At 49.1% G+C, this 12,107-nt stretch overlaps 1 protein-coding gene across 1 annotated transcript in view; it reads right to left on the bottom strand.

The window, feature by feature from the left end:
- CHRNB3 (cholinergic receptor nicotinic beta 3 subunit) overlaps positions 1 to 12,107 on the bottom strand; it is a 46,287-nt gene that overhangs the window by 21,236 nt on the left and 12,944 nt on the right. Inside the window, exon 3 of the mRNA XM_075861807.1 lies at positions 507 to 551. Coding sequence (XP_075717922.1) covers positions 507 to 551 — 45 coding nt within the window. The remainder of the gene's footprint in view (positions 1 to 506; positions 552 to 12,107) is intronic.

Below are 12,107 nucleotides of genomic sequence, written 5' to 3'. Positions count from 1 at the left end.
TGCTACTCTGCTTTACCATCTCTGAGACATCCCGGTACAATGTGTTACTCTGTTTCACTGTCTTCAAAAACATCATCCAAGATCCGACTCTGCTAGCCAGGGACCGACATCCAGTAATGCTCTTGGGCTTAAAGTCTAATAAAGAGTGTTACAAAGAAGTTATTACATTATCTTAACAAATTATCCCCTCTGTCCCCTCGGTCTGATTACAGCCAACAGGAGAGAAAAATATAAGATACGTTCACTCGTACTAAGCCAATTTTCACCATGACCAGTGAAGTGTTCACTAATGGATTATAAACATTCATCATAGGGCGAAATCTCTCTGCTTTGTTTTTTTTTGGGGTCAATCACAGCATAAACTTTGTTGCAATAGTGATGCGGCTCTGAGTCCCAACACTACCACAAAATGTGAACAGGTCTAACAAAGATTTTACCTCAGTATACCTCAGAAGGTGTGAATAAATGTGTCTAAGGTCTATGGACAAAGATAGAATTTCCCTTACCTGCCTCAGCCACACGTTTGTTGTCATCAATTGCTTTTTTTCATCCTGCCAGAAACATGAATGAAAATTGGTGTTAATTCAGAAAGAATAGTGTAAAGGATCTGCCAGGCACAGCTTCAGGGTTAACTTCCTTAGGTAATCAGTCTTCACCTGAGTCTATCTCTCTGAGACTGACTCCAGCTTCCACCACTCAGGCTGGCAGGCTTAGGAGTGGGAGAGCCTATCGCAGCCTGGCCAGACTCAGCTAGCTCCCGCCCTCTGTCTATTTATACCTGCCTTTCCTTTTCCTCCTTGCTTGTGATTCTTTCCGTGTGGTTTCCTGGCCCAGCTACAGCTCATAACAATTTGATCCTGCTCCATTCTGACCCTGGCTTTCTGACTACTCTTCTGCTCTGCGTTTGGTACCTCGTACTCTCCTGGTTTGACTTGGCTCGTTCACCACTCTGTTGCTCACGGTGTTGCCGTGGGCAACTGCCCCTTTCCCTTTGCTTTATATTCCCTTGTATGTTTTGTCTCGTGCACTTACTGAGCGTAGGGACCGCCGCCCAGTTGTACCCCGTCGCCTAGGGCGGGTCGTTGCAAGTAGGCAGGGACAGAGTGGCGGGTAGATTAGGGCTCACTTGTCCGTTTCCCTACCCCTATCATTACATAATCACAAGCCCATATACCTAGTCTACCCTGGTCCCTGACACTACCATGGACCCCCTTGAGACCCTGGCTCAGCAAATGCAGGGTCTCTCCCTACAGGTCCAGGCCCTGGCTCAGAAGGTCAACCAGCCTGAGGCTACCTTGGAGGTTCCCCTCACCTCAACTCCTGAACCCCACCTCAAGTTGCCCGACCGGTTCTCAGGGGACCGGAGGGCTTTTCTCTCCTTTCGGGAGAGTTGCAGGCTTTACTTTCGCTTAAAGCCCCACTCCTCAGGTTCTGAGAGCCAGCGAGTGGGTATAATTATGTCCCGGCTCCAGGACGGGCCCCAAGAATGGGCCTTCTCCTTGGCTCCTGACGCCCCTGAACTTTCCTCCGTTGATCTTTTCTTTTCTGCTCTCGGACTCATTTATGACGAGACTGACAAGACTGCCTTTGCCGAGAGTCAGCTGGTGACCTTACGTCAGGGTAAGAGACCTGTTGAGGAGTATTGTTCTGACTTTAGGAAGTGGTGCGTAGCTTCTCGGTGGAATGACCCTGCCTTAAGGTGCCAGTTTAGGTTGGGTCTGTCGAATGCCCTGAAAGACCTGCTAGTTAGCTATCCCTCTTCTGACTCCCTAGACCAGGTTATGGCTTTAGCGGTACGACTTGACCGACGTCTCAGGGAACGACAACGCGAACGTTTATGTGTTTTCTCCTCCGACTCCCCCATGATGCCTCCCGAGGTTCCGTTGCTTCGTTCTTCCCCGGAAGACTCAGAGGTACCTATGCAACTCGGGGCCTTCGTGTCCACCCAACAACGTAGAGATTTCCGCAGGAAGAATGGTCTCTGCTTCTACTGTGGGGATGACAAGCATCAAGTGAACAACTGTCCTAAGCGTAAGAATGCAGCCGGAGAACTTCTGCGCCTAAGTGATCATCGGGGAGGTCACTTGGGCGCACAGGTATTTCCCGTAAATATGAAACGTAATAAGATCTTGCTTCCCTTTCAGGTCTCTTTTGGTGGTAGGTCTGCTACCGGCAGCGCCTTCGTGGATTCAGGGTCCTCTGCTAATATCATGTCTGTGGAATTTGCTATGTCTCTTGCTATGCCTTTGATTGATTTGCCTAAACCTGTCCCAGTAGTGGGTATCGACTCCACTCCTCTTGCTAATGGTTATTTTACACAGCATACCCCTGTTTTTGAACTCCTTGTTGGCTCCATGCATTTGGAGCAGTGCTCTGTACTGTTGATGCAGGGATTATCGTCCGATTTGGTTTTAGGCCTTCCCTGGTTGCAGTTGCATAATCCCACGTTTGACTGGAATACTGGGGAGCTTACCAAATGGGGTAATGAATGTTTGACGTCATGTTTTTCTGTTAATTCTATTTCTCCCCCTGAGGAGGTGAACACGCTACCTGAGTTTGTTCGGGACTTCGCTGATGTTTTCTCTAAGGAGGCCTCCGAAGTGTTACCTCCTCATAGAGAATACGATTGCGCTATCGAATTGGTACCAGGAGCTAAGCTTCCTAAGGGTAGGATATTTAATCTTTCTTGTCCCGAATGTGAAGCCATGAGAGAGTATATCCAGGAATGCCTGGCCAAGGGTTACATTCGCCCCTCTACTTCTCCGGTAGGTGCTGGCTTCTTCTTCGTAGGGAAGAAGGATGGTGGTCTTAGGCCATGCATTGACTACCGTAACCTGAATAAGGTCACTGTAAGGAACCAGTATCCCCTTCCTTTGATTCCTGATCTCTTTAATCAGGTTCAGGGGGCCCAATGGTTCTCTAAGTTTGATCTACGGGGGGCGTATAACCTTATCCGCATCAAAGAGGGGGATGAGTGGAAGACTGCGTTTAACACGCCCGAAGGTCATTTCGAATACGTCGTCATGCCCTTTGGGTTGTGTAATGCGCCGGTGGTCTTCCAGAATTTCATAAATGAGATTTTGAGAGATTACCTGGGGATATTTCTTGTAGTGTACCTTGATGACATACTGGTGTTTTCCAAGGACTGGCCCTCCCACATTGAGCATGTCAGGAAGGTGCTCCAGGTCCTTCGGGAAAACAAACTGTTTGCAAAAACCGAAAAATGTGTGTTTGGGGTACAGGAGATACCATTTTTGGGTCAAATCCTCACTCCTCATGAATTCCGCATGGACCCCGCCAAGGTTCAGGCTGTGGCAGAATGGGTCCAACCTGCCTCCCTGAAGGCGTTACAGTGTTTTTTGGGGTTCGCTAATTATTACAGGAGATTCATTGCTAACTTCTAGGTCATCGCTAAGCCTCTTACGGACCTCACTCGCAAAGGTGCTGATCTCCTCCACTGGTCTCCAGAGGCTGTCCAGGCTTTTGAGGTCCTTAAGAAGTGCTTTATCTCGGCCCCGGTGCTGGTTCAGCCCAACCAAATGGAGCCATTTATCGTGGAAGTTGACGCATCCGAGGTGGGAGTGGGGGCTGTCTTGTCCCAGGGTACCAGGTCCCTCACCCATCTCCGCCCCTGTGCCTACTTCTCCAGGAAGTTTTCGCCCACTGAGAGTAACTATGATATTGGCAACCGCGAACTCTTAGCCATTAAATGGGCATTTGAAGAGTGGCGCCACTTCCTGGAGAGGGCTAGGCACCAAGTAACGGTCCTTACCGACCACAAGAATCTGGTTTTCCTAGAATCTGCCCGGAGGCTAAACCCAAGACAAGCTCGATGGGCGCTATTTTTTACCAGATTCAACTTTTTGGTTACCTATAGGGCTGGGTCTAAAAATATTAAGGCCGATGCACTGTCGCGTAGCTTCATGGCCAGCCCTCCTTCGGAGGAAGATCCTGCTTGTATTTTGCCTCCCGGTATAATCATTTCTTCTATTGATTCTGATTTAGTCTCTGAAATTGCAGCTGATCAAGGTTCAGCCCCCGGGAACCTTCCTGAGGACAAGCTGTTTGTTCCCCTGCAATACCGGCTAAGGGTACTTAGGGAAAATCATGACTCCGCACTATCTGGTCATCCAGGCATCCTGGGTACCAAACACCTCATTGCCAGAAACTATTTGTGGCCTGGGTTGCCTAAAGACGTTAAGGCCTACGTCGCCGCTTGTGAGGTTTGTGCTAGGTCCAAGACTCCCAGGTCCCGACCAGCGGGCTTACTACGTTCGTTGTCCATTCCCCAGAGACCTTGGACACATATCTCCATGGATTTTATCACCGATTTGCCTCCATCCCAAGGCAAGTCGGTGGTGTGGGTGGTAGTAGACCGCTACAGTAAGATGTGCCACTTTGTGCCCCTCAAGAAGCTACCCAACGCCAAGACGTTAGCTACCTTGTTTGTCAAACACATCCTGCGTCTCCATGGGGTCCCTGTCAATATTGTTTCGGACAGAGGGGTACAATTTGTTTCTTTGTTTTGGAGAGCCTTCTGTAAGAAGTTGGAGATTGATCTGTCCTTCTCCTCTGCTTTCCATCCTGAAACCAATGGCCAAACTGAGAGGACTAATCAATCTCTAGAACAATATTTAAGGTGTTTTATCTCTGACTGTCAATATGATTGGGTCTCATTCATTCCCCTCGCTGAATTTTCCCTTAATAACCGGGTCAGTAACTTGTCAGGGGTCTCCCCCTTTTTCTGTAATTTTGGGTTTAATCCACGGTTCTCCTCTGTTTCACCTGGTAGTTCCAACAATCCCGAGGTAGAGGTCATTCATCGGGAACTGTGCACAGTCTGGGCCCAGGTTCAGAAGAACCTAGAGGCGTCCCAGAGCGTACAAAAAACTCAGGCTGATAGAAAACGTTCTGCTAACCCCTTGTTTATGGTCGGGGATCTGGTGTGGTTATCAACTAGGAACTTGCGTCTTAAGGTCCCGTCCAAGAAGTTTGCTCCCCGGTTTATTGGGCCGTATAAGGTCATTGAAGTCCTCAATCCTGTCTCCTTCTGGCTGGAGTTACCCCCATATTTTCGTATACACGACGTGTTTCATGCCTCCCTCCTTAAACGCTGCTCCCCGTCCTTGGCTCCCTCGAGGAAACCTCCTGTTCCCGTTCTCACCCCTGAGGGGGTGGAATTCGAGGTGGCCAAGATTGTGGACAGCAAGATGGTCCAAGGCTCCCTCCAGTACCTGGTCCATTGGAGAGGATACGGGCCTGAGGAGAGGACTTGGGTACCCGCCCGGGATGTTCACGCTGGGGTATTGGTCAGGAAGTTCCACCTTCGTTTCCCCAGTAAACCAGGTCCGCTTAGAAAGGGTCCGGTGGCCCCTCATAAAAGGGGGGGTACTGTAAAGGATCTGCCAGGCACAGCTTCAGGGTTAACTTCCTTAGGTAATCAGTCTTCACCTGAGTCTATCTCTCTGAGACTGACTCCAGCTTCCACCACTCAGGCTGGCAGGCTTAGGAGTGGGAGAGCCTATCGCAGCCTGGCCAGACTCAGCTAGCTCTGTCTATTTATACCTGCCTTTCCTTTTCCTCCTTGCTTGTGATTCTTTCCGTGTGGTTTCCTGGCCCAGCTACAGCTCATAACAATTTGATCCTGCTCCATTCTGACCCTGGCTTTCTGACTACTCTTCTGCTCTGCGTTTGGTACCTCGTGCTCTCCTGGTTTGACTTGGCTCGTTCACTACTCTGTTGCTCACGGTGTTGCCGTGGGCAACTGCCCCTTTCCCTTTGCTTTATATTCCCTTGTATGTTTTGTCTCGTGCACTTACTGAGCGTAGGGACCGCCGCCCAGTTGTAACCCGTCGCCTAGGGCGGGTCGTTGCAAGTAGGCAGGGACAGAGTGGCGGGTAGATTAGGGCTCACTTGTCCGTTTCCCTACCCCTATCATTACAAATAGTGCATAGTGTTTAAATCTTATTGTGTGACATGTCTTGTACACCGCCAACCACCAAAATCCTACTTACTCGAGGTTTCTACACATTCAATTCTTCTATTGTTGGCCAGTTTCTTTTTAATTTTTTATTCACCAAAGGGCAATTAAAACCATTGTACCTGCATGCATAACTTACTGGCACATTGTATGCATTAGCGTTTAATCTGTTTCTGCCATGGCATCGCCTATCCTCTGCTGCATCACTCACAAAGCGAGACCCATAAAGTAATGGTGTGACGAGTTTGGTGTGTAGGAGTGGCCCGCCCAGAGCCCTGACCTCAAGCCCATCAAACATCTTTGGGATGAATTGAAACGTCACTTGCAAGGCAGGCCCTCTCCTCCCAAATGCTCTTGTGGCTGAATTCGTTTAATTTTCCACAGACACTCTGAAATCTGGTGGAAAGCCTTCCCAGAAGAGTGGAGGTTGTGATAGCCGCATCAAGGGCCCAACTCAATATTTTCTCCGATGGTTTTGGGAGATGTGATGGTCAGGTGTCCACATTCTTTTGACCAGATAGTGTATGTTCATTATATATTGTATCCCACTATAACATAAAATATCTCTACTTCACTTGCAAAGTTGTCCACAAGATCAACATATATTAAGACCAAATTGGTACACAAAGTAAATTACAAAGTTAGTGCCATTTATGTGTGCACTCAGTATAGCATTATTTATGAAAAACGATTTTTAGGGATACAGGACAAAACTCTATTTATGGTTCATTCACACATTGTGGTCATATCACGGTTTTGGTGAAAATGCCACAATTTGACAACAATGTGTGAATAAACCCTCAGGGTATGTTCACATGCTTAGCAAAAAACGTCTGAAAATACGGAGCTATTTTCAAGGGAAAGCAGCTCCTGATTTTCAGGTGTTTTTTAAGCCACTCGCTATTTTTGCTGCGTTTTTTACGGCCGTTTTTGGAGCTGTTTTTCTATATAGTCAATGAAAAACGGCTCCGAAAACGAGGCATCAAAAAACGCCCCGTCGGAACAGAACGCCGTATTTCCCATTGAAATGAATGGGCAGATGTTTGGAGGAGTTCAGCTTTCGTTTTTTGATGCGTTTTTCGAGGCGTAAACGCCCAAAATACCCCATAAAACACTCTGTGTGAACATACCCTCACTGTTCTTCACCGAGAAAAAATAAAAACTTTTGATTTTGCTTTATCAGGTCTCCGTAATATATCTTGTTTCCGAGCTGCTGACACAGTTAACAGGCTTTTCTGATAATCTGCATTGAATTGGTTTTAAAGGCACAGGAATGATGCATACGATGCAGTATTTGTCACATAGGGTTCGTGGACCCACTGGGCCGTACCGTCTTGGCGGTTTGCCATCTGGCCAACAGGGTGCAGGTCACAGTCTATAGTTTGTATAGGGTACATGTGGCAGCTCGGACAGTAGCAAGGCAGGCTCGGCTGGGACTAGGCAGCAGGTAGACATCAGGTGTGGAGTAGCAGGACAGGCGTGGAACACAGCACAGCATGACTACAGCACAGCACGGCACTTGACCAGGACAGCACGGGATACAGGATACAGGAACAGGGAACACTGGAAAACACTAGGAGACCATTTGCTTAGACAAACTAGGATATGACAAACAACACTCAGGCATCGAAGCAAGGGGCTGGGCCCTTCTTATAGTCCAGTGCACTCATTGGCTGATTACATGATTACTACGGGATCTGGCCGAGGTGAGTGGAAGTGAGCACTGGCATCTCCTGAGGAGGAGACTGGGGCCAGCGCTCGCAGACCCATGGTTGCGGCCATCAGGAGGAGAGTGAAACTGACGGCCTGCAGCCACGGACATGACATTATCCCTCATCTTATGCCCCCTCTTCTTGGGGCCAGAGCGAGAGAGAAACTTCTTCAGAAGGGTAGGAGCATTGAGGTTCTCCTCTGACTCCCAGGACCCCTCTTCAGGACCAAACCCCCTCCAATCCACCAAATAAAAAGTCTTTCCTCTTACTCTCTTGGTGTCCAAGATCTCCTTAACTTCGAATGTGTCTGAAGGGCCGCTGGAGGCAACCGCAGGGCTAGGAGTCTTGGTAAAGCGGTTCAGAATCACTGGTTTCAGGAGAGAGACATGGAAGGAGTTGGCAATCCGGAGGGTAGGAGGCAGCCGAAGCTTGTAGGCGACAGAGTTGATCTGCTGCAGGATCTCGAAGGGTCAGAGGAACCTGGGAGCAAATTTGTACGACTTGAAAAAGACTAATGTACCGGAGCACACTAAAACCCAATTTCCGAACTACTAACTGATTAGTGATAATAAAATATAACTTTTATTGATTTGCTATTAAGATGTCCATGAAAGGACACACAATGAACACGAAGGGTTAAAAATTATAGCCAATGTCAGTTCGCACACGCTCTGTATAGACTCTGCCTGCACTGTTGCAGGATAGAGTATAAAGTGGAAAAAGTCTGAATGTATTCGAACAGCAGCTGCAGACTGCTGAGCCTACGTAGATACAACAATTATGCGTGCTATAAATGCCAATGAGACATGACTGTTTAAAAGTAACTTAGCCCCCCCGACATGTTTCGCTGTCAACACAGCGTCCTCAGGGGATCAAAAATGTGAGACTGACTCCATCTTCCACCACTCAGGAGGGCAGGCTTAGGAGTGGGAGAGCCTATCACAGCCTGGCCAGACGGAGCTAGCTCCCGCCCTCTGTCTATTTATACCTGCCTTTCCTGTTCCTCCTTGCTTGTGATTCTTCTCGTTTGGTTTCCTGGCCCTGCTGCAGCTTCTGAACTATTTGACCCTGCTTCATACAGACCCTTTCTTACTGACTACTCTCCTGCTCTGCGTTTGGTACCTCGTACACTCCTGGTTTGACTCGGCTTGTTCACTACTCTCCTGCTCTGCGTTTGGTACCTCGTACACTCCTGGTTTGACTCGGCTCGTTCCCCACTCTTGTTGCTCACGGTGTTGCCGAGGGCAACTGCCCCATTTCCCGTTGCCTAGGGCGGGTCGTTGCAAGTAGGCAGGGACTGAGTGGCGGGTAGATTAGGGCTCACTTGTCTGTTTCCCTACCGCCATCATTACAGGCGTAAGTAGTTTTCAAGATCTGATTGATCCTCTCGACCTGACCATGGGACTGAGGATGGTTGGCCGAGGAAAAGTCCAACTTTATACTTAGGAGTCCGCAGAGGGCTCTCCAGAACTTCGAGGTGAACTTCACCCCCAGATCAGACACAATATGCTGCGGCAAGCCATGCAGGTGGAAGATGTGTTGGATGAACAGCTTGGCCAGTTGAGGAGCAGAAGGAAGACCGGTCAGAGGAACGAAGTGGGCCATCTTCGAAAATCGATCCAACACCACCCAGACAGTACTGCATCCAGCAGAGAGAGGTAGGTCAGTGATAAAGTCCATAGCTATATGCTGCCAGTGAGCATCGGGCACAGGCAATGGCTGGAGCAGGCCAGCAGGTCTGGAGTGAGCGACCTTGTTAGCTGCACATACTGAACAGGAAGAAACAAAGTCCATAATGTCCTTGGGCAGCGCGGGCCACCAGAAATGACGGGCAATCAGATCCTGGGTCTTACGGTCCCCGCGTGACCTGCCAGTCTAGAGGAGTGTCCCCAGCGGTTGATTCTCCCTCGGACAGCCAAGCGCACAAACGTCCTCCCTGGAGGAATGTCCCCAACTTGCAGGGGGTTGACAGAGACAATGCAAGACGGATCAATAATGTTCTGTAGAATTTCCATGGTGTCTTCTGTCTCGAAAGACCTGGACATGGCATCAGCTCTCACATTCTTGTCGGCCGGGCGATAATGGAGCTCAAACTGGAACCTTGTAAAGAACAGCGACCACCTGGCCTGATGAGGGTTCAGCCGTTGGGCCGTCTGAAAATGGGTGAGGTTCTCGTGGTCCGTAAAAATCAGGATGGGATGAGCTGCGCCCTCTAGTAGATGTCTCCACTCCTCCAGGGCCAATTTGATGGCCAGTAACTCCCGATCCCCAATTGAGTAGTTGCGTTCTCCGGAAGAGAAGAGCTTAGAGAAATATCCACGTGCCCTTGGAACCTATCTGGAACAGGAGTGCACCAGCAACCGACAGAGGATGCATCCACCTCCAACGAGAACTGTAGGGAAACATCTGGATGATGGAGGATAGAGGCTGACGTGAAGGCACTCTTCAGGCTATTGAATGCGGACTCTGCCTCTGGAGTCCAAATTCTGGCGTTCATGCCCTTCTTAGTGAGGTTAGAGATAGGAGATGTCAGTGAGGAGAAGTTTGGAATAAACTGTCTGTAAAAATTGGCGAATCCCAGAAAGCGCTGTACGGCCCTCAAGCCTTGAGGGCGTGGCCATTCCAGGACGGACTTTACCTTTTCAGGATCCATCTTGAGACCTCTATTCGAGACAATGTAGCCCATGAAAGGTAGAGCATCCTTTTCAAACATGCACTTCTCCAACTTGGTGTACAGACGATTCTCCCTTAACTGCAGCAAAACTTGACGGACATGTCTCTGATGAGTCATAGGATCTGGAGAAAAAATCAAGATGTCATCAAGATAGACTACAACACAAACATAGAGGAGGTCACGGAAAATGTCATTAACGAACTACTGGAAGACCGTGGGAGCATTACACAGGCCGAAGGGCATTATTAGATACTCATAGTGTCCATCATGGGTGTTAAATGCAGTCTTCCATTCGTCACCCCGGCGAATCCGGATTAGGTTGTAAGCCCCACGCAGGGTCTAGTTTGGAAAAAATCTTGGCACCACGTATACGATCTAACTATTCTGAGATCAGTGGCAACGGAGACCTATTTTTCTCCATTATTTGGTTGAGACCCTGGTAGTCAATACAAGGACGCAGGGAGCCATCCTTCTTTTTGACGAAGAAGAACCCGGCTCCTGCCGGGGAGGAAGACTTCAATATGAACCCCCTCCCCAAGTTCTCTTTAACATAGGTGGACATGGACAGAGTCTCTGGCAAGGAGAGAGGATATACCCTACCACGGGGAAGGGATGCTCCAGGAATCAGCTCGATAGGACATACGCCCAGTGTGGGGGCAGTGTCTCCGCCTTCCTTTTGCTGAAGACATCCCAAAAAGCAGCATAATGACCAGGCAATCCTGCCAATGACGGAGGTAGAGGAGGCTGAGTCGAACGAATCTGCACCAGGCATCGGCTGTGACACTCGGGACCCCACTGGAGAACCTCACCAGAGTTCCTGTCCAGGACTCGGGCATGTAGTCGGAGCCAAGGCAGGCCCAGCAGCACGGGGTTAATGGCCTTGGAAAGGACATAGAACGATAGAAGCTCGGAGTGGAGAGCCCCTACTTGGAGCCTCAGTGGCTTGGTCACAGCTATAATTGGGTCTAGCAGAGGTAGTCCATTTACCGATGCAACAATAAACGGTCTCTCCAGAAAGGTAGTGGGTAATTGAAGAAGGTCCACCAGGTCTCTTTAAATGAAATTAGCAGCGGATCCAGAGTCCAGATACGCAGAGACCTGATGCGTTTTCTCACCGGACACTATGGTCACGGGTGTGGACAATTTAGACGGGAGTCCTTCTTTGCCCAAGGTTGTCTTTCCTACCAACCCTAGGCTTTTGGATTTTTGGGGACACAGACACACATAATGGCCTCCGAGGCTGCAATAAAGACAGAGTCCCGAGATGCGTCTGCGTTGTCTCTCCTGGGTAGATAGCTTACATTGGTCCATCCTCAGAGACTCCTTAGGAGGATCAGCATCTGAGGACAGCAGGGGTTGCATCAAGGTAGGGACCGGACTAGGAACACCTCCTTCCCGATGAACCTCTTGGAGCCATTCTCGGAGCCTTCTATTAATCCGGGCAACCAGAAGGATGAGGTCATCCAGGGTAGACGGCAGGTCTTGAGTGACAAGTTCATCCTTAATTTTAAGAGACAGTCCATGCCAAAATGATGAAAGCGACCCTTGCGCCATCAGACGAAAATGCCCTTGAATACAGGCTGAAGTGGATCTGGCACTGATTCAAGAATCCACAACAGGTACCTGCATCTCCATCATAGCAGTCAGGAAGTGGCTAAGAAAAATGAGGATCAACACTGCCAGGAGGTGTACACCGTGTTCCAAATTATTATGCACATTGGATTTAAGTGTCATAAACATT

This window comes from Rhinoderma darwinii, chromosome 1 (genome assembly GCF_050947455.1).
Source record: "Rhinoderma darwinii isolate aRhiDar2 chromosome 1, aRhiDar2.hap1, whole genome shotgun sequence".
In the NCBI taxonomy this organism is placed as follows: Eukaryota; Metazoa; Chordata; class Amphibia; order Anura; family Rhinodermatidae; genus Rhinoderma; species Rhinoderma darwinii.
Note: the sequence above shows the minus strand (reverse complement) of the source record. Positions and strands in the feature narration are given on the sequence as shown.